The sequence below is a fragment of the Spea bombifrons genome, chromosome 6, assembly GCF_027358695.1.
Source record: "Spea bombifrons isolate aSpeBom1 chromosome 6, aSpeBom1.2.pri, whole genome shotgun sequence".
Lineage (NCBI taxonomy): Eukaryota > Metazoa > Chordata > Amphibia > Anura > Pelobatidae > Spea > Spea bombifrons.
In genome coordinates, this window is record NC_071092.1 from 2,691,989 (window position 1) to 2,715,839 (window position 23,851).

At 40.2% G+C, this 23,851-nt stretch overlaps 1 protein-coding gene across 2 annotated transcripts in view; it reads left to right on the forward strand.

Moving 5' to 3' along the window:
• The window catches only part of PTPRG (protein tyrosine phosphatase receptor type G), a 179,534-nt gene that overhangs the window by 132,241 nt on the left and 23,442 nt on the right, over positions 1-23,851 (forward strand). The window contains exons 10-15 of one of the 2 annotated variants that reach the window (XM_053470206.1): positions 378-486; positions 1,471-1,520; positions 2,619-2,673; positions 3,015-3,488; positions 12,021-12,150; positions 21,277-21,368. In XM_053470206.1, coding sequence (XP_053326181.1) covers positions 378-486; positions 1,471-1,520; positions 2,619-2,673; positions 3,015-3,488; positions 12,021-12,150; positions 21,277-21,368 — 910 coding nt within the window. Of the gene's footprint in view, positions 1-377; positions 487-1,470; positions 1,521-2,618; positions 2,674-2,722; positions 3,489-12,020; positions 12,151-21,276; positions 21,369-23,851 lie in introns of both variants that reach the window. The other variant, XM_053470205.1, reaches the window with a different exon arrangement.

Genomic DNA, 23,851 nt, shown 5'->3' on the forward strand with positions numbered 1-23,851 from the left:
CACTGTTCTAATGACTTTGTTGACTTTAGTTACTGGAACACTTAATTGTCATGTGACGGAAATGGAGGCACTGATAGGTTGTTGCCATGGAAACGGTGGGGGAAAAAATGGTCCTATGGTTTCCGTAATGTTTTTAGGAGGAAAAGGATAAACTGTGAGATCTGATAAGGTTTAAAGGAAACATTAAGTAACGAGACACTTAAGGTCTCGGATGTTGTGGGGTCTCGAGGGCCGTAGATGGGCCACCTGGAGCTTAGTCATGGAGGTGAAGGATTTCAGAAAGGATACACTGTAACGGAACATGGATTATTGTGTGCGTTATTAGCGCAGAATACAGTTTTTCTAATAAACCTTTATTTTTTTTGTATTATAAACAGAAAGCCATTATTAACCACGTTTCGCCCGACATCCTGTATCTGTTCCGAGTCCAAGCGGTTTGCCGAAACGACATGCGCAGCGACTTCAGTCAGACGATGCTATTTCAAGGTGAGCGCTCTTTCCTTCCCCGCGTGATGTTTTTTGAACACAAACCTCCTTTCATTTTAGTTTTTCAAGTTGGATTTTACACCAAGATGGCGACAACCCTTGTATTTTTCACCGGGGGGGGGGGGGCTTGGTGCTGGGGGGGAGTGTATTTAAAAACTACCAGCAAGTTGAATAGGTCGCTACGAGCCTGTGGTTGTCAGTTTGGGTTCAAATAAAAATGTATCCTGGCGGCAGGTCAGGGTGGGCAGTGGTTAATTCACGCTTAGAAGACACAACCCCCCCACACACACACAATATTGTTTACTAGTACAAGAAGCAAAGAATCAAACCTAGAAACAAAATATCTCCATGAACGTTTAGTAAACAAAAAACAGATAATTGCTCTATTTTCCTAAACTAATATCGACCATTTTTATATGAATTTAAATTCATTGATTTAGAAATATAAATAAAATAAGCGCGTGTTTCCTGGGCATCTTCCGGAGTTGAGGGAAGTTGACAGTTCTCATGGATTGCAAACGTAAAATTAATCTGGAAAGACATCGCCTGCTGACAGCCCCAACAGAGGAGTAATGGGCCATGTACTGCTGAACTTGCAAGTCTTCGTATAAAATCCTAAATCAATCTGTTAAGCTTAATTAGAGCATCTGTCGATGGCTCCAGAGAGGTCCACAGCTCTAGACTTTTACTTACCCCAAGCTGCAGAACTTTCTTTACTGATGACCCATCCTGCACAGCGAATGGAGCAGAGAAGAAAGCGAGATCATTAATACCCTTAATGACCTGATTAGCGTCTATAGACTAATTAGCTCAGATGACCCCAAACCAGGCGATCAGGTGACATCCCATCTTTAAATCGGGCGAATTTCAACCAGAACAATATTTATAGCGTTTTGAGCTTTTTATTCACATTTTATGTAAAACATTGTGGGTATTGTTATTATGAAGTGGTAACATGTATCCTTTTTTTTTCTTGTTGTTCAGATAACACAACGCGGGTATTTGAAGGAACCAGGATTGTAAAAACAGGAGTGGTAAGTAAAAAATAAAATAATAATAATATAATGGGCAAAGCAGAGAAAGCCATGTATGGGGTCTACTTGCTGGGGACTCTTTTTTTGGGAGGGGGCAAAAGCTTTGTGGAAAGGGTTTTTAGATGTTCTTCATCAGATTATCCACACAAAAAGCCCACTTTGGACATCTAAATAATAAGAAAAAAGGGCTTCGGCCCCAAGAAAAATGAAAGAACAGTTGAGCTTGGATCCATTTATGGTGACGCTGGTGTTCGGAGGGTCCATATATCTCAGGCCTCTAGAATTACAGTTTATGCAAGTTTAACATAAAAAAGCACATAAAAATAAAAAAAATATATATCAGGTCCCAAATAATTGAGTAAGGGAAGAAAGGGGCCCGAAACCACAAGTTCAAGGGGTTAAGTCTACTAGACTAATTTCCTGTCCCTGATTCTGGAAGAGAATGAAAGAGCCTTAACAGAACAGCGATTATTACAACGTAAACATTTCTATCGCTGTTCAGGAATAATAAAATCCCATCCTTTGATTTTCGGAACAGAATAACAGCGGTAAGAGGTAACTCATTGGAACGGGGTTTAAATACTTCATTTCCACTCTGCGTCCGGAGGAAGCGAATTGAATGTAGTTAGGAAATCCTTATTTCCCTATTGTTGCCAATTGTATCTGTTTCTTTTCTGTAGACGGTGCATAGAAGGGGGGGGGCAGTCTAGGTGACACAATGGTGACATCCGGTGGCGGACAATAGTATAATGAAACTACTGAGATACCGGATACATTTTGGGAGATTATATATTTTCAAAGTATTAAAAAATATATTTACGTAATAGTTATGTGGATTTGATTTAAAATTTTGTCCAAAGGAGACGTGTATATATATATATATATATATATATATATATATATATATATATATATATATATATATATATATATATATATATAAGCTTGGGCTGGGTGTCCCGACGTGTTCAATAGTATCGTTAGTAGACGCCTTCAGGAGTGAAACAAAATATAACGGGACAGGAAGCAGCAGATTATATTTTGTGAAGAACTATTTCATTCTTTCGCTCGTTTTGATGTTTTTTTGTTTCAACACAGAGAGGGAATATTCAGAAAGAAAAAATGAGAATGCTTAGCAAGAATGATATTCCAGGTACATTACTGACTCTGTCTCTCTTCTCTTTTTGGTGATCTTTTTCAAGCCTACTGCTTCTCCAGCTTCTTCTGCCGATATGGCACCCATCAGTTCTGGATCTTCTACGTGGACTTCTTCTGGCATTCCCTTTTCTTTTGTTTCCATGGCTACTGGAATGGGGCCTTCTTCCAGCGGGAGCCAGGCTACTGTGGCTTCTGTGGTTACCAGTACTCTGCTTGCAGGCCTCGGCTTTAGTGGTGGTGGTTTGCCTTCCTTTCCTAGCACGGTGTGGCCTACTCGACTTCCTGCTTCTTCATCTCCTAGTAAACAGACGGTAAAAACTGTTGTTTCCGCCACAGAACCTTTACCGTCCGCAGGCTCCGACACCGACGCCTCTCCCACCAAAAACAACGAGGGGGCAGAGGATGGAGAAAAAGATGAAAAGGGTGAAGGGGAAGATGGGGAACGAGACCCCGATGACGAAGGAGAGAAGGAAACCGAAAAGAAGAAGACCTCGACTACGCATTCCTCAGAGCCGCAAAACCAAACCGAATCGACTCCGACATCGGTTTCCGCCGACAACATGGAAGAAGTTGGCGCAAATGAAACTTTGTTGGGTCCGGAACATAAACGAAATACTTCTTTATTATTAGAAGAAGACAGTGAGGGGAATACCACTGCACAAAATGCAGTCCCATTACAAACCGTAGTGCCGACCACATACGTTGACTATGAACTTGACCAAACCACAAAGACATCAGGATCGTCGGCTACAGATGACCACTTATATGACGGAAATTCGTCAGACGACAGATTCATCACAGTTAACCCAGGTTGGTGACTTGATCTATGATCTCCAAGCCTTCAAAGGCTTGCCTGAATTTCCTGTCTGTCCTTAAAACCCACTGACTTTTCTTATTAAAAGTATGTTTCCTTTTGGTAAATCAAAATGTAAATAACTCAGACTAACCCTACTGTGCAAAAACATCTTTTTTGGGGCAGATTTCGTTTCTTTTATACCGATCTGTCGTTTAGCTGAAACCTCCTTTCAATACTTAAAATCTAAGTCTTTCTTTTTGTTATATTTCTGAATAACATGTTTATATATATATATATATTTCTTTTCTCCTGTTGCCATTAACAATCCTGTTCTGTCCATGTGTTTTACTTGTAGATGTGCTTTTAATAATTTGTTTGAATTAAAAAGGAACAAAAATGCTGGACAAACTGTAAAAATAATTGTTAAAAAATGTTATTTAAGCGGACGCGCGTACCACTAAACATACACAAATGCAAACATGCAGAGAATGATATAAATGATACAACGTATCTTACTGTAGAGCCTACCTACAGAATTAAGTTGGTTATTTTTGGACAGATACCTTTAACCATGAAGTAGGGGCTCCCTTGATACAAATGCAAAGTTACTTTGCCGAAAGAACGCGCATGAGATCAATATAAGGAGGAAGGAGAGGAGACTTTACGAGAAACTTCACTATAAGAAAATGTAATGTAGGAATGATAACTGGAGGAACCCAATGGACATAGAATAAGGAAAGGCGAGGAAGGTCAACAGAGCTTCAGGATAGAAAGGAGGAGAATACAACAGGGAGATCATGGCATCCAGGAAGGTTGTTGAGTTGCATTCTTCATGAATACATCCTAGTATTGATTATTGAATACGTACAACAGCAAGATGATCTTATTAGGCTCATGGAATTATTGGCCACCAAACAGTTTTCCGTAGATCCGTAGGGGACTTGGTGGTCTTTAGCCTGCCTTCCCAGTTAGAAAAGTCTCTAGATGAAGTTAAGGCAGGGGCTGGTACAGATCTGAATACTGAATCGGCCACTTGGGTCATAACATTAAAAAATGGGGGAGAAAACATGGAAGGAGGTTTTTAATCACATAACAAACGAGGAAAGCTGATTAAAACGCCATTTTTGGATTGGATTTAACGCCAGTTTGGTGGAACAGACGACACATAGACAAGCCAAGGTCCTCATCAGAAGTAAAGGTGATACACATCAGTAGCTGGCTCTTATCCAACAACATCGGAGGAGCCAACTCTTCATACCATAGCAGACCATAGGCTGGGCATGGTGTGGACATCATTTAATGAAACGTAGAGCAGTAGAACATATGCTTCTTTTATAGGATGGGCGATGTACAAACCCCCTGTAGAGCCAAAGTTGGTCAATGGGTCACCAATTGGTCAGCACTGCTCTAAATGAACAAATATCCAAAATTAGTTTTTATTCTTGTTTTTTCCCATTGACTATATTTTTTCAACCACAACATTTTGGGTGGTAAAGGTTCCCCTCCCCCCCCCCATATTACTGTGCTGCAATGCTGTAGCTCGTTGGAGCGTTCAGTGACCTTGCGCAAGAAGATTTTTCACAAGGAGCGCCCTACGTGGTTACTTTTTTTATCCCTCTGAAAATCCGGCCCAAGCTGTAGAATCCACCACACGTTTAAAGGTTCAGTGAATACAATTATAAGTAGGCTACATAAAGTAGTTAAAAATAGTTATTTGGGGGGAAAAAAGCACTAATTCAAGCAGTCCATTTTTATTATTTCTATGCGATATATGATAATTCAGCATTCTTGTCCATAGCCCATATAATAAATTAGTTACATAGTATCGGTGTCTCGGAAACACAAACCCCCAAACAAGTGTTACAAGTTGAACATGTCTTTGTTGTTACAAGAAGAGATTCAGTATTCTTAAATCATTTATTAAATGGGATTGCTATGAGATTTCATTCTGTCTGTTAGCAGCATTTATCATTTCAAATGTTGTATAGAACTAAAAAAAAAATAATACATTTCTTATGTCAATGGATTAAGTATCAATATTATGTATAATTATTGATATGGAATGTGTCTCTCACACTCAACCTAACCGGCTGTGATATCAACTCCTTCCATAAATCTTTTTTTTTTCTCTTGTATGATAAAATATTAAAAATAAAATTCTAAAAAATGATAAATATATTTAAGAAAGATGTTGAGGGGGTAGAAAGGGGGTCAGGGTTCGAAGATGCCTTGAAAAAAATAAAATAAAAAGTAAAAATAATTATCCTGTTAAACCAATGACCTCGTTAACATGGGCTATTATTTACATACAATGTAACATTAGCAAAACTATTAATTATCACCTTTGAGTGATACGTGGATTATTATTTAATACTTTTTTGTTTGTTTTTGAAAAATTTGATATAGCATTACATTTTGTCTCGGGAAAAGGGTGAGAATGGGTCGGAGAGACACATTTTTTTGTTCTAAACAATGTATCTATGGGAAATTTGTGGTTTTCTTTTGTGGCCTGTAGAGGGCAGACTAGTGCTTTTCTCGAAGATGCCGGTAAACAATGCCACATTATCAGAGTATCTCAAACCGAAACGTAGGATATGAACTAGAAGTGTAAGATTTTTTATTATTATTATAGAACATTAAAGGGTTAAAACATTAAAGTTGGCACCAATTTTCATGGTACCTCTGTTTGGACGGCGCGTTTCACACTTTGTCATCCGTGCTCGAGCTACGCATTCCGAACGTAAAATGAAACACAATCTTCAAGCCCTAATTAATCTTCTCACACTGGTGTTATAATACAAATTGCAGATTTCTGAACCCCAGCATTAACAGCATTTTAAATTCTAGTTTTTTTTAATTTATTTTAAAAATAACTATTTTTTATAATTATTACATTTTCGGATTTTTTTTATTATTTATAATATTACTTTTCTGTTGTTTTGGAACTATTTATTCAATACATACACGAGATTAAAAAAATATATATATATAATATCAACTACCCAGTTGAAGTCTTTTTGTCCAAAGTTGCCCCAGAATTCTATAAAAGATGAAATAATTGTAAAAATTCTTCATTCTTTCGCATTAAAGAGACTGCCATTATTAAGTTTTTGAAAACTCACCGCATTCTGCTTTCTGAATGATTTATCACGATGTCAGTTTTATGCGCACGTTTATAGGCAATTTGCTAAAAAATTTGCAGTGGCAAATTGCACGGGTTGGGATGGAATGAAGTATAATTCATTTCCGTTTCAGCTCATCAGATTCAGAATGATTTTTGGATAAGCCTTGGTATCATTTTTAAGATTTTTTTTTTTTTTTAAAGTTGATGTAACATCTGAATTTTGGATGTGAAATGAGATCTTTTAGTTGCATTTATTGCTGCCAGGGCTGGGTGAAAGTTTGGAAAATGCTTCAATGGAAGTTATCATGGGAAGCTTTTCATCCCCTTCCGTGTTCCAAACATTGGCTCGCCAATTACTTTCTTATTTTATTAAATTAGCACAAAGGTAGAGCGTTCCATGAATCTTTGTGCCTATGGGCACCTAGAATGCGAATCAGGCCCTGATCATGTTCACTAACACCGCATGATAAACCTATAGAAAAGCATTTATTTTCCATACGATCAATGCCATGGTTTGTTTAAAATGTATTTATAAATATAGAAAAATGTATAATTTTTGGTCTAAAACTCTAAATTTGTTTATTTTTGTGGGGTGAACCGAAAACTGCTCGAATCGTTCTGTTTGACAAGTTGCCCTTAAAAGCACCTAAATAATTATTGCCCGGACAGCTGGGAATCTATCTGTAACAATATTCAATGATTGTATAAACGCTTCAATGTAAAACCGCCTAGGTGAAAAATATCGGTCGTAAATAATCGATTAATCGATTTCATGTCTAACAAACACTTGTAGGAACTTCCGGTTCCCGTCAGGGGTTAGAAACCTTCTGAAACATAAATATCAGTATGATCGAATTTCACAATTCAGAATGTGTTTTAGGGAAATATTACGTTTATATTACTTTTAGGGTCGAATGAGATGAACAAAATTCTATATTTTTTTCTAGGTTGAACATTATCAGTTTCTCTAAGAAAGTCATTAAGTTGGGGGTAAAATGGATGAAGGGTACCTGCACTTTTTGTTACATTGTGTATGTTTATAAGTATGGATATTTAGTTTATTTAGGTTTGTTGTTTCTTAATAAACATTTTTGATGAACAATGTAGCAATTTCTAGTTATTTCCCGTTTTTTGGACTCTGTACCCCTGGGGTGACCCTTTTGCCCTTTTTATCTTGCATGTAGGACCCAATATATGACACCTCTATGAATAACCAGTGATTTGGGAAGCTTTAATCCCCTTTTTAATACACCCCTGAACCCCAAAACCCAACACACAAGATATTGATTCATCTCCCAGTCCCCAGGAATGGGAAATCCCATTGTACAGCGCTGTGGAATAGGATGCCGCTACACCTATATATAATATATACAAATGTTTTATGGAGGTTATACCTTTCCTAGTGGACAACCAAGAGGGGATATTTCCCAGAAAATAATTCAGCTCCCCTAAAGAGCTTGCAATCCGTTTCAGGGCCCTTCATTTATTATGGGAGATACAGCATGAATCATAACTTCGCCTCTCTCCTGCCTATTTACTTACCCTTCTTCAGCACTAGCTAGGCTTCCATAGGCATGAGCTACACGCCAGCATGTCATGAGTTAATGTTCTTCATAATAACCTTTTTGGGATTAAATGCCGACGTTGCCCTTTAATATGATCCCCGACATTAAAACGGAGATTTGTCAATTTAAAAGGAAACTAATAACAAGGTATTATACTCCTTAAAGAGCCAATAAATTCCGTCTGTAAATGTTCCGGCTCCTAATCCAGCCGTGATATTACTCCCGATGTTCTGTAATTAAGTGTATCGAGCCGCTTTCAGGGCTTTATCTGCTTCACCTGCTGTTTTTGCGTCATCCTCTCCAGCATTTGGCGCAAGAGGGGAGGATTGAGAACATATGTTCTGCAAATCAAATTATCTCCCAATTACCTGGTAGAACAGGTGTATGCATGCAGCACGGGGCCACAGGGTGTTTATTTTGCCCACCCCATTACCGCTGTAGCATTATCAAGTTGCCCCTCGCGTGCAAACGAACCACCGCAGTTGCCAAGGACACTTTTATTTGATTTCAAAATATTTTTCATATATTCAATGTATAATTTATATATAAAACAATCAACTCTTGAATGATTGAGGTGCATAAAAAAATAATAAATAATAATAATAATAATAATAATAAAAATAATAATAATAATAATAAAATAAACATACTGGATTACATGATGCCGACTCGGGTTTCTTCCGTTGATGCTTTTATATACATTTTCGGCCAGAAATAATAATTTAGCTTAAACCTATTAATGTAACTAAAATCTAATTGTATAAATGGCCGCTTCCGCTTATTCCAGCGATGTTTCGTTTTATCCTATGGACAACAAGCGCGGAGTCTTCGCTCTACTACATTTAATTGGGATGGACAGAAATGGGGGGATGACGTGCCTTTTAGTGGCGATAATAAGCTATGTGCTTGGAATATTAACCCTTTCCTCTGCGCTGGTAACCCTACGCATCACTAATGTATATATTGTATCAACTTATGCGCGTACGTCGTTAGCAGCCGGTGTCATCCTCGCCGAGAAGAGGCGAGGGAAAGAAAAGCTCAGTGCGTTTTCTAAGGCAGCGTTAATTAGCGAAAGTAACTTCTTTTATTTTAGTGCAGGATTCTTTTTAATGACGGGCTTAACGCCAGAGACAGAATAACCTTTTCTATGAAAAAATTGCACAAACCGCATTTTGTTTATGATATATATACATAAATGATTAACCTTATGTATGCCAGAGACTTATAGATAATTGGATAAATTCACTTACTTATTATTATTTTTATATAAATATATATATATATATATATATATATATATATATATATATATTACCAGTATTGTGTATATATATGTATATATATATATATATCTATAATGTGAATTTAATTTGTCTCACTTATCCACACCAGCAATTGGGTCTAGAGTCCAAGAGGGAAAAGCATAGGAATTGCGGCTCCCTATGCCCTCGCCCGCGTATGCACAGATGCCCCCCAATTGTGTTTCTATCCCGAGTGGTTCACAACCAGAATATATTGAATATTGAATATAATGGAGATAACGCTGCCGTTAAAGTGTGTATTTTAATGCAAACTGGCACCCATGAGAAATTTAAGCACTACGCTCATAAACGCGGCGTTTAAAGTTGAATGAGATTAAAAACATGATTATACTCTCCATTTAATAGTCTTTAAAATGTGTCATTTTCATCTCCTAAAAATTAAATAGAAAAAGATGTTTAAATAAAATGCTCAGTCTTTCCTTGAACCATTTTGCTGTAAAGGAATACCAGTATGAATGAAAACCTACATTATAGAGAAACTATTTTTATTTATTAAATAAAATGCTACTTTTACCTCTTTCTGTAAAGCGGGACAAAAAATTTGCAACAAATGTCATCATCGGTAGCGGCTTCCTGTTGGCTAGGGTGACATCATGCGCGCTGTGGCCAATAGGAACGCTCAATGCATCAGAATCAGGGGCCATCATGATGAACGTTTGCCGGGTGATACGCCCTGGTGCTGCTATACATACATTGGGACCAGTAGGGTCTCCTCCCAATTTATAACCTCCCTTAAAAATATCCCAGAGGGTTCCATTCCTGGAACTCACGCACACTCAAGCTTAACGGGAAAATACCAAAAAAGAAAAAAAAAACAGAAAATCAAACAAACGGGCGGCCGTTGCGTCTGCCTAGGGAGATATACCTTACGTTTGCCGACCCTGTTAGATATATCAACAACGATACAACTTCATCGAGAGCTCGCCGCTACAGACACAGCCAATAAACCCCGTTTTTAAATGGCTTCATAAAGCGCAACTCCGGAAGAAGAATCCATTTTCCCTCTTATATTCTTAATAAATAGTTCTTCTGAACTCCGTAAATGAAAATAAATGGGGGGCCTCTTCTTTTCAATACGGAATCATTAAAAAAAAAAAAAAATATTTAAACAAAAAAAAATATATATATATTAGATACAATTATGTGACAAGTTGAGTCAGGAGCAGCCCGTAAAGCATCCCCTACTTATATAATTGTTTGTAATTTGCACTGAATAAATTAAATTAAAAAAAAAACATATTTTATTAACTGTACTGTCTATTACTAATTACCCATAATAACTTTCCTAGATGAGATATAACCGGTCGCGGAATGATTTCTTCTTTCTCTCCTATTTATTCGCTTTTCTTTAAAGCGTGAGATAGTCTGCAGTAGCGAGGATTGCGCGAGGCACGGGCGGCTTTAACCTTTCACTACGGCAATGCCTTGATTTAATGATATTGGCAGTGACTTTTATTGCACCGTATGCAGTTACGCGGAGTGAAATAAAGCCACTTCCATTTGGTGAGAGAGAAATACTCGTCAGGCCATAATCTTAATGCGATCCGTCCTTTGTCCTTCGCTGGCGTTTTATTTTTCCTTAATTACTCTGCATGTAAATTTCTGCATGTGTGAAACTCCAGTGTGAGTGAATAATGTATACATCCTTATTTTATTTTTTATTTTTTTATATATTTTTTACATTTTTTTATATATAATAAACTTTTTTACGTTTTTTTATATTTATTATTTTTTATATATAATAAACTTTTTTATATTTTTTTTTATATCATAAATTTTTATTTTTTTTATATATATAATAATTTTTTTTTTCTTTTTTATCTTTTTAACCAAACAATTGCATCTCCTAATTTTCTTTTTTCTCACCTTCTTTTTATTGTGTTCAGCCTTGACTTCCATTAAATTTATGGCCAATATACCAGTGACTCCCAATGATTTCCAGTATAATTTTCCTACAGTCTGACCTTCACACGCTTTGCAAGTTTATAAATGTAGAAAAAAAAATAAAAAAAAATGTAGAGGCCGGAAACATTAAAGGGTAAATGTATCTGGTCTGAGCGGTTACTCTTTCTTTACAGTTTTCTTTCTTTTCTTCTTGAAAGTACATTCCGGCCAGATTGTTTTTAAGGGTAAAGTGTATCATTTGAGGATGACTCAGAGAAAGAATCTCAATTTTTCACTCTCGTAAGTCAATGGATGACTTTGGTGGATGAGACCTACTTTTTTTTTTTTTTTATACGTTTTATTTTTAGGAATTTCACAACAGAATTGGAATATATTCTCTAAGAAAAATAATAATTTTTAAGTAAAAAATCCGGAGAGAACTGGTTTTCCAGCTGGCTGTAAGTCTCTACATGCTTCTTACTCATTTCTTCTCAGCTGGAAGGCATTGTATTTGTATCCTTCGAATACAAACAATGTTGGCTTTTTTTTGTTTATATTTGATTTGTTGACGTTTGTTTTTTTTTTATGTTTCTTGATACATCAGTAAATTTCATTCATATCATTCTATATTACTGTCAATTTCCGTTACAGCCCACCATAACTCCAGCATGGCAAGCCGACCGGGTCCCAACAAGATGGAGTGGATCATACCACTGGTGGTGGTTTCGGCCTTAACGTTGTTGTGTCTGATACTTCTGATTGCTGTGCTGGTTTACTGGAGGTAAGATATTTCTTTACAATTTTTGATACAAAAATGGTTTTTGGGTTAAAATGGCTGTTAATGATTACAGAACTTGTTACCAGCTGACGTTTAAAGCGGCTTTGTCACTTTCCCAAATCTTACATGTTATGGTTGAGTTTATCTAACGAAGATGTGTCATGATGTTATAAGTAATATGTACCGGTATATATTAGAGAGCCAGGTTGTCCGAATACCTTGGGAGCGGCCTTTTTGACTTTCTGTTCCCAAAATCTGAATGACGGTTGCTCCCCGATTATTTTGCTTTTCCCATTTTGTGGACGCTGATCATGCAAATACATTATAGTAGTGATGCTAAAAGGTGTGATGGTAACGGTTCCCATTTAAGAATCTAATCTCACAATTTTACTCCTGGTTTTATGGGAACCCATACAAAGATTGTCACTGAAAACCGACTCTCTGGCAAAATGTTGCATTACCAATGAATTAAAGAGCAGGGATGGTCTGGATAAAAAAAAAAACGTTCAAAGGTTTGGGGTCGCTAAGAAATGTCCTTGTTTTTGAAAGAAAATCGAATCCAGTGGAGACGGGGTTAATGTTGTAAATGACTATTGTAGCTGGAAACGGATGATTTTTAATGGAATCTCTTCATAGGCGTACAGAGGCCCTTTATCACTCCCATCACTCCTGTGTTCCAATGGCCCTTTATCACTCCCATCACTCCTGTGTTCCAATGGCCCTTTATCACTCCCATCACTCCTGTGTTCCAATGGCCCTTTATCACTCCCATCACTCCTGTGTTCCAATGGCCCTTTATCACTCCCATCACTCCTGTGTTCCAATGGCCCTTTATCACTCCCATCACTCCTGTGTTCCAATGGCCCTTTATCACTCCCATCACTCCTGTGTTCCAATGGCCCTTTATCACTCCCATCACTCCTGTGTTCCTCCCATCACTCCTTTATCACTTCCATGAAAACAGTGACCCCAAACGTTTGATTATTACTGACCATTTAACTTAACAGTCGAAACGATTCTTCTTCGATTGGTCTGTTGACTTGACAAACGAAGGGTTACTTTTTTCCGTGCCCGGAGGGGGGGAGGAAAGCGCCCCCCCCCCCGTGCTTGGCACAGAGCTTTTTGCTTTCTGTTTAATTTCTGTTGACTCGGTTCCAGGGTACGTTTTCTCCGTGTCTGAAAAGTTCCCAGCATTCAGTTTTTCCAAACTAATTTAAATGTCAACCTTTTCTTCTATTTTAAAGGGTTGAGGGGGGGGGGGGGTTTGATTTGCGCTCGGGTTATGTAGTCTAACATGTCATTCCGCTCAGTCAGACACGATTAGCGGTCTTTATGAATGATCTTATTTTACATCACATCTGGCATTTAGAAATTTTTATGTCTTTTGAAGCATGCGCAGGCATTAAGTAAGCCGGGCACTCTTTCGACTGCTCTTTTTTTTTTTTGTTATATCTTCCCGTAAGCAACTAAAAAAAAAATAAAAAATAAGCAAGATCCAAGTGACTGGTTACAATGATATCACTAAACCTCTTAGATGACATCATAATTATCGTGTAGAATATATAAACATACCGTACAGACACATTCTAAACAATGTCAGCATATTTATACATTGTATCGGAAAATAAATGTTTACCACCAGAGGAACCAATAGTATGTGCCTGCTGATTGGACCGGTATGTTTGTTGCTATGGTGATAAGACCATTTTTTCCAACTTAGCACCAGACTTTCTCATTATAAACGGCAGATGAAAGCGATGCGACCCGTTTAGAACCCGGATCGTGAGTTGTAGATCCGGTCATCAAATGACAAAAAAAACTTGAAAGTGTGTGGGGGGGGGGCAGGTAGAATCTGGGTTCTATAGAGGGACTGTCCCCCGAGAACAGGGACAGCTGGGAGGTATGCAGCTCCTTTATCTCCGTGAGGTTATTATATTTCAAAAGAACAGATGCGGATGTCTGTTTTGAAGTCGCCAGCCGCCGCTGCATCGCCGTCCCTATTAAATCAAGGTGTTTATGCAGAGTTAATGTGTTTACATTCGGAGAGGAGATTTGCAGAAACACAGCTGCAGCTGTTAAGATATCGCACACGCGTGTAACACCTTCGCCGCACACGCGGTATGTAAGGGGGCCGACTGCACGTTATATTCCACTCTACGCTGTCTTGGAATGAAAAACCCCTCGTCTGAAACGCCAATTCCGAGGCCGGTCGGCAGTTTGTCGTGAAATATAGATATTAGAACGCACGGGGGGGGGGGTCTCATCGCCTGCATTTCTATGTAGCAACCGAATGAGGTTCGGAAAGCTTTTCGCATGCAAATCGCCGGCGGCAGAAGGAGCATAAAGTCTGTATCCGGGGATTGGGAGACAGTGGGATAAATCCCTGCCCTGAGCTAATTCACAAAGCTGTCACCACGTTAGAAGTACTCGACCACCGCTCAAAGGTTTGGGGTCTCTGAGCTGTTTTTGTGGAAAACGAGGACATTTCTGGCTGTAACATAATTACAAAAGGGTTTCTAACCATCAATTATCCTTTTAAACTTAAACTTGGAACCGAGAACACAACGTGCCATTGGAACACAGGAGTGATGGGAGTGATAAAGGGCCATTGGAACCCAGGAGTGATGGGAGTGATAAAGGGTCATTGGAACACAGGAGTGATGGGAGTGATAAAGGGCCATTGGGACACAGGAGTGATGGGAGTGATAAAGGGCCTCTGTACACCTATGAAGAGATTCCATTAAAAATCAGCCATTTCCAGCTACAGTAGTCATTTACAGAGACTTGGAATGGAAGAAAGTTGTATTTTATGGGTAGGTGGTAGATAAGCGGAACAGCCTCCCAGCAGAGGTGGTAGAGGGTAATACAGTGAGGTGATTAAACATGCATGGGATAGACATACGGCTCCTGAATCTAAGACGAGACCAACGACTGATTAAGGTTTGAGTCTTTACAACAGGAGAAACGGGCAGACTAGAAAGGGCCGGATGGGGCCGATCTCTCAGCAGTTATGCTTGACCTGTTGAAAAATAGAACAGCAGCATGAAAGGTAGGGACAGACATCCCATTATATAAATGAACCAACAGACATTGCATTACCTGTGCAATTAAACTTCACGAGTCCCCGGCGACCTCTATTAAACCAGCACCAAGCTCAGCCGACCTTCCCAGACGCTGAACGCAAATGGTTTATCTGCCGCGTCTCGGGCCGGCCGTTCATTAGAGGTGCAGCAGGTTACAAAGTTACCAGGAACGTTTCCTCCGAGAGTTCAATCCGAAAATCTCCAGGATCCGTCGATTTTTTTTTATTATTATTTATTTATTTTTTTTGCTTTTATTATTGGGAGTCCAGAGCTCCGAGGATCAGGGATTCGCGGCAGGCGGATAACGGGACTGATCGCCAAGAAGCAGGAAAACCAGGGGGGACTTTCGGACCGTTCCTACCATAAAAACCAATTTCATCTTCATCTCGGTCTCTGCAACCTCTCGTAAACGCTGGGGGGACTTTGCTGTCCTTTAATTGAGGATTTATACGAGGTCACGCGAAGAATGAAGACCAATATTTTCCAAGAAGGTATCGGCTCGTAAAATGTGTTTATTACGAATGCAGCTTAATGCCCCGCGGGGGCTTCTTCCGGCTACAGTCTGGTTCTTCAGCTTTACTGCAGATAAAAGACTCGTCCGTACAACACCGAATCCCATTGGGTCAAACCCAAGGCAATGCTGTCTCTCTCCTGAACATCAAGGGCCGCGGAAGGAGGATTTATTTAGGGTGGGATTTATTCTTTCTTATTCTAGAACGTTGACAGCTTGGTGGATGCTGGACCTGCATCTGATAAGAGCGAACACATTCGTCATGACATCATAACTTATACTGAACAGAAGGTATGATGTCAGACACAGTGGTGTATTCACTAAGCCGTGTGGACATCTAGAGGTCTCCCTCCATCACGGAGGAGCCTGCCCTGTACCATGTATAGTTAGATCAGAATACAGGTTTAACCAAGTGCCGCATTGCATTGTGTTACCCATACATCCAATATTCCCAAGCCAATTGATTAAAATTATCCCCTCCCCCCCATAAGCCATGACCTCATATAGCCCTCCCTATAGACATTCTGATGTATCCAGAATCTGAAACATTCCACGTCCCTCTTTTGTTCCGATTTGTTTTATTTATTTTTTGGAACCCAAAACAAAACCTGCGTCTCGTGAATGTGATTTGCCGGTCTGTCCGCGAGGCGGCAAACGACTCCCGCGGCAGAGGAGTTATGTCATAATATTCCAAATTAACTTTTGCAGAGCAGATGCTTTTTACGGCCGGTAGGAAAGGGACAGTCAATTAAACAAAAAACATAATAGGAAGGTCAAATAACGGGAGCAAACAATCGGCGCCCCATAAATTGTGGGCTTTTTTTTTAATACATTGCGCGTTGTACAGACTCGCGTTGTGTATCTCGGAGGCTGCAGAGGCTTTTCACATAACATTAAATGTCTGCCTCCGATTTATTGGCGCAAGCGTTTCGGTAATCGGGTCTGTCCGTCTTCTCGCGTCGAGGGGCCGCCGCATCCTTTTAGTATTCCTGCCTGCGAGTTGGATATCCTTATGTGTAAAACTTCAGCCGGCCGGTCGTTATTCATCGGGGATTGTGATGCGGTTTTAGTTCAGCGAAAGACTTGGCCGGGAGACGATCCTGCGCTTCGGGGGCTTCCATTTGGGTTTCTACTTGAAATTGAAGATCTTTTTGCCACCGCAAATTGGATGTAAAGCTACAATCTGACCCTAATTCCTACAAATCCAGGCTGGACGGCTCAAACATCCACAGGCCATCAGACACATTTTAACGAAATTCACCAATTTAGGTAATTCTTAAGAATTTGGGGGAAAACAAGGAGGGACCCCAACGAAACAAATGAGAACGGAGGAGAGTGCTCAGAATGTTTCCATTTCTTTGTTTTTTTACTTCTCACTCACACACACTCACACACACTCACACACACTCACACATACTCACACACACTCACACATACTCACACACACTCACACACACACACTCACACACACTCATACTCTTTCACGATTGCAGCTTCTCACGCTCTCTCACACATTTTTCCGCAGCGCCTGCTTCTTCTCTTGCCTCTCCTCGTTCTTCTGTCTTCGTTCTTGGCCCCCCGCTTTACCCCGATATCAGCTCTGTTAACCAGGCCTCCCGGAGCGCTTCCGCAATAGCGCAGAGCCTCCTTGCACACCCTCTCCCTCGACTGGAAAAACAGGAGAGAGGCTTTCCCCGTAGAGGACGCCTTAGCTCTTCCCTTTTGCGGAAGTCTTCATTTTCTGATGGCCGTAATCTGCTTTTTGTCTGCCATCTTGGAATTGGATTGGAAACTCCAAATTTTATAACTGCAAATATTCAACTTTTTATTACAGCAAAATTCCAATTAAACTTTAACAAAGTAAATCACGTCTACCATTGGCTGTTATATTCTATAGCCCCCGTCATTTTAAATTAAACCGCAAAAATACCCTTTTAGATGTTTTTATCCTTAGTTTAAATAACCAACCTAAACTGGAAAGTGAATTTTGGGGGGGCTCCTTCTGATTCTTGGACTAAAGAATGGCTAAATGGCTAAAATTAGAGGTTTTTTTTTTTTTTTTTTTTTAGGATGTAATAGGATTTTTTGTACACGTTGGCCAAACCCTCCAATCGACAATATTGACGACTTTGGTTGGAATGCTCTGATCTTCTCCCAAAGGTTATCGATGGACCTTCTGGTCTATCATCTCGCTAACTAATTCAGATTACTAGCCAAAGAAAACCGCATTCTTCTTGCCCCACAAACGAGGCGTCGTTATCATTATCCAGAAATCCGCTTTGTTTCAGAGACCTCGCGTGGCCTGATTGGGGACTGATAACCACGCGTGACCCCCGAAGGATTACAAAGTATCCCCCGGGATTCATTCACAGATGTGTCCGGCCGGCACCGGCAGCCGATAAATGGCTACCAACCGTCCCAAATGACCCAGAAGCCCACCTGCTACCCCATCATTCTTCAAATAAATTAAAATTAGGTGTCTGCTAATAGGCTATCATGGCTTTATTTTATTTTTATTGCAGATATGGGTCCGGTTCCTTCGCTTCGACCTACTTCTACCCGTCCATAGAGCGTAAAGCTAATTTTGGGCATATTTTTTCCATTCAGTTGGTTTTATGGGATTTAACACCCTCCTTAATTATAGTTTCTGTTACCTTAAAATATATCATTCAAGACCTCTTTAGAAAAAACAGATTTAATTTTATTTATTTTTTATTTATTTTTACTGATAATGGCCATTATTCTGAGATTATTAAATCCGGTTCCGCTCCACACCTGCTTTTTGCGTTTTTATTGCCCCCTGTATGGGATTCGTTGGCACTTTATAAATAAATGATAGTAAAAGTGTTAGAATTACAGCGAGGAGACGGAATGTCATAACGGGCAGTGACCCGACACACAATTGCCCCCCCGGGGGGGCTCTTATCGGAAATCACTGCGGCCGTATTGATTTATCTTCGGGGTTCAGCACAAGGAAGGATTTCCAGCTTTGTCTCCGGAGGAGCTTCGGGATTTCTGATTCATTCGGTTCCCTCTCGTTGCCCTGGGGTTGTATAATCTGGGTCAGGAGGCTTGACGAGTATAGCCCCCTACCCCCGGGAAAAAAAACCCTCAAAGGGTAATTAACACCTTATATGCCAAATTTCACCAAACCACCACAAACGGTTACTTGGCTCGATGCTCTGAAAATTCATTAAGTTCTAAAATATTACATATGAAATATATGTATTTGGGATCTTTGGGATAAAGGTGCTGTTCCACTTAAAATATTAATTAAGCCCTGCCTGTCTAGTCGCCCGTTTCTCCTGCTGTAAAGACTCAAACCATAATCAGTTGTTGGTCTCGTCTTAGATTCAGGAGCCGTATGTCTATCCCATCTGCCGCTTCTGCTGGGAGGCTGTTCCACTTAACTACCACCCTGAATGGGGAATGTGCAATACATTGTTGCACTTTATCTGAAATAACTTTGCTGCGATGTCAATATTTTCCCTTTCCCGTGATTCCCTTCTCGCAGAAGCCTTCCGACTCCCGTCATAATGGCCGCAGATAGTATTCTTTTTTTGCTCTCCCGCCTGGTGAATGGTAAAGGAGGTCTGTCTCGCACACACAGCAGTTGGTCTTTATCTCGAGGTTCTGCGCTGAGACACATAAAACGCCCTCTGTATCAACCCGCGCTCGCGAGGCACTTTATATGTGACTGCACAGTAATTATGGCTCTATTTATCTCGCCGACGGATTATCAAACTGAGATATGCAAGCTCTTTGGCGCTATCACTCCCATCATGCTCAGCCAGCCAGGAGGGGGGTTGGAGAGCTGTACTTTACATCATCTGCATTTCCAATCTTTGGTTCTCTTTTTGTTCACAATTTGATTTTTAACTTTGAAAACAAATAATAATTAAAAAAAAAATATCTCTTCTCCGGCTGGGATACGCGATGTAATTGTTACTCCCCTGGTTCATAAATAGTTAAAGGAAATATCTTTCAGTTCCGCTGGAATTTATTACACGCGATACAATGTATTTCTTAAGATGGCTTTTGATACGGCAACAAAATAACTGAATTATAATTCCTAAAATTCTTCAATCCTTTTTAAAGAGAAGTTGTAGCACGGGATGGGAATATAGAATTTACTGCCAGATCGGCCCCCGTCTGGTCGCCCGTTTCTCCTGCTGTAAAGACTCAAACCTTAATCAGTCGTTGGTCTCGTCTTAGATTCAGGAGCCGTATGTCTATCCCATGCATGTTTAATCCCCTCGCTGTATTACCCTCTACCACCTCTGCTGGGAGGCTGTTCCACGTATCTACCACCCTCTGAGTGAAGTAACATTCCTTCCATTCCATCTCAGTCTCTGACGCTCTAGTGTTAGATTCCGGTCTCTTGTTGTAACTTCTCTCCTCCTTTGAAATAAATTTCCCTCCTGTACTTTGTTAAATCCCTTTAAGTATTTAAATGTCCCCCCCTCTCTCTCCTCTCTGTCTTCTCCCCCCCAAGCCGGATATATTGTGATCCTTCATTTTTTTTCTATACAGTATGAGTTTTTATATTTTTTATATTTCTTTTAAAAATTCTAATTCAGATAATGTTTGAAAATTTTCCTTCAAAACTATTTTTTTCAGCATTTTTTTGTCTTGGATAGATATTTTTTATAACAATAAATGGGGGGTGGTTTATTTATTACCCCCTCCCCCGGGTACAGGTGCTGGAAAGCAGTGTATTACGGCGTCGCAGGGGACACCAAGGTTCACTCTTGCATGTTAAAGGCTATTGTGAGGATCTGCAGGCAGCCGAGGAAAAGACCCCCCCCTCCTCGCCACAAAAGCTCGCACACTGGGACGTGTTCATTAAATATTCAGCTCCGGCCCCTAAATGCACAGCAATGAGCCGTGACGCTGCAGAGGCGAGCCTCCTCGGTCTCACCATGCAGAGACTGCTTGCCTTGCTGCTCGGCGTCTTGTATAAGATGACCAGCCTTTGCTCTCTCCTTTGCATTAAGTACAGGTAAATCGCCTGCATCCCCCCCGTTCCCGCTGCTTTCCTCCCTCGCCTTCCTCCCTCGGCCCCTTTTTTTTCCCCTCTTTTCATGCACATGGACGTCCGGGGCCTTAACGTTCTGCATCTCGTGTTGTTTCTGTGACTCCGTGTTGTCTTTTTTTTTTTTTTTTTTTATCATTGCCGACAGCTGTGTGGTTGAACTCAACCGTAAGAGCTCACACTTTCTTTCGGAATTATTTACAGTTTTTTTTTAATTATTTTTATAATATTCTTGTGCAAAGTTTTCCGCATGTTTAAAAAAAAAGTATTTTTGACATTTATTTAAGTGGAACGTAGCAGTCCCAAAAAAATATATAAAAAAATGTAAAAAATTAACTCCTTTATGGCCGTAGTAATTGGGTTACTTAATACTAAGCCCCCTTTTTAATGTGTCATTTAGTGGCTGTTACCGGTGAATGTTTTATATGATGATTGGGGGGGGTGTTATTGTTTGGGTTATTTGTTGTGTAATTAAAACATCTTTTTTTTCCCCCCCGCAGGAAGTGTTTCCAGACGGCTCACTTTTATGTGGAAGACAGCAGCTCCCCTCGTGTCATTCCCAATGAGAATATCCCCTTCATCCCCATTCCAGGTACCGTATTTCGATGGTGCGCATAGCTGGAGGACGCATACTTGCCAGGTGTCCCGGTTTCGCTTGGCCAGTCCCTTTTTGGACCCCAAAGTAAAATCCTGCCTCCAGCCACGCCTCTAACCGCACCCCCTGAAATAATTTGTCCCAATTATTAAACCATTAATAGCGTCGCGATACTCCTATAAAGTGATTTTATTACTACTCTCAGTGTACGGAATTACTTATACAGCTTCCTGCCTAGGGCCCCAAGGGGTAGGACTAGGTTCTGGGGCCCCAGAGATCATTATTTAAGGGACACTGGATATAAATTTAATCAGCTCATGGATACTGTACAATTATCAGCCCTGTATAATTACCCCCCCCCCCGTTGCATTATCTCTCCCCTATTGTTAAGTTGCTGGTTGTTGTTGATTGGTCCAGACAGCCTTTGTAAGGTTTGAGGGAGGGACTTAAGGACAGGAAGTTTGTTAGAGAATGCTACAGTTCAACTTCCTCGAAGGGTGATTCGGAACTAAATATCTCCCAAAAAAAAAAAATCAATTTCCCTAATTAAAAAAAAAAATAATCTTTTGGTGAATTTATTTAGTTTTGGTTAAACTGTCAACATGACTATTTTCCTATAGAGCTTAGTTTTGTCTAATTATTCTAAGTATGGAATAAAAATGGTTTCATTTATGAGATTTGTTGGCTTTTTATGTGGATTTCAAGTCCCAGGGAATGAATTTATTTGATTCCTAGTGATAAGGAACGTGATAAAGAATCTAAGGGTCTAGACTATGTCTAGATGTTACCGAGAGGGTGGTAGATTAGCGGAAGAACCTCCCAGCAGAGGTGGTAGAGGGTAATACAGTGAGGGGGTTAAACATGCATGGGATAGACATACGGCTCCTGAATCTAAGACGAGACCAACGGCTGATTAAGGTTTGAGTCTTTACAGCAGGAGAAACAGGCAGACTAGACGTGGGGCCGAATGGGGCCGATCTGCTGGCAGTCTGTATGTTTCTATGATGTGATGCATAAGGTGCGTGTGTATTGAAGAAGTCGTGTGAAATGTTGTCCCTCAATGGGTTAAAAGGGTCTCCTTAACAATACGCCGTCCCTCCTATGTTCATATCCCTAAATATAAGGAACGCCGCTAATTAGCCGCTGCCTTCCCAGCGTGACAGCGTCTTTGTCCCACCTATAATTAAAATTCTCACGGCCGTTCCTATCGACTGTTTCATCAGACGAGGCAGAAAGTATCGATCCTCCTCTATCTCGGCTCCTTTGTCTGAATAATCATACGCCGGCCAAGCTCGCTGTGCATAGAAAATACAAAGTTTGGGGGGAAAAGTAGAAGATTTGATTCTCGACCAGAACGGGATTATGATCTCGGAATTCCAAGCTGTTTGAAAGTTGCGACTCCGCGGAACGTTCTGCCCTCTGCAGTCCGTCTTTAGTCTGGGATTTGAAGTCGGGGTTCGCGCCTCGGTGTGTTTTGTGTTCCTCAATGTAAGGAATTAATATTTAATGATGTTTAAATATCGCTGCTATCGGACCACAAAACGCCATTTTTGGGATTTGGGACGGAATGAATTACTTAACATTATTAACGTGTTTCACTGTAACACAGAGCCTGCTGGCAGATCGGCCCCATCCGGCCCTCGTCTAGTCGCCCGTTTCTCCTGCTGTAAAGACTCAAACCTTCATCAGTCGTTGGTCTCGTCTTAGATTCAGGAGCCATATGTCTATCCCATGCATGTTTAATACCCTCACTGTATTACCCTCTACCACTTCTGCTGGGAGGCTGTTCCATTTATCTACCATCCTCTCAGTGCAGTAAATCACAGGGCCATCTCAGCTCTTCGAGGAGGAGAAGCTCTTACTCTTATGTTTTCTTTGTCTTGCCAGCTTTTTTGTTTGGGTCTCGCTCTTTCTCCGGCTGTTGTTGGATGAGTCTAATAGGAGTTGTATGTCACGTTATTTCCTTTTTTTATACTTTGCTAAAATGTTCTTCTCCTGGAACGTTCGTCATTATCTTGGGAATGGATGGTTTTCATAACACGTTCTCACAGCTGTGTTGTTCCATCGCGTTTGTAACTATTGTATCCACTCAAGGATGTTCCTTCTTGGTTAAATGTAACAGGTTGTAACGATGATTGAACGCCGGACCTTTGAAACTATTAGAAAGGGGAGAAAAAAGAATCCCTAAACGATTTTCTTTGCGCCGATGCGTTTCCCATCACTGAGCAGAAGGACTTGTTATTTTGACCTTCACCGCATTGTATTAACTCCACACAGGACACAATGATCCCTGCAGATTGTCACAAGATGTAACCATTTACAAAGAAGCTGGGCTGATATTTTGTATCTTCTCTAACCATTGGGGCCCTAATTTCCGCCGGTTACTCAGCTTCTCCTGAGAGTGATTTGCTTTCGTAGATTTGCAAGTATACCATCGTTGGTGCTTCTATTAGCTTCATCTCGATGGGAAACAACAGACA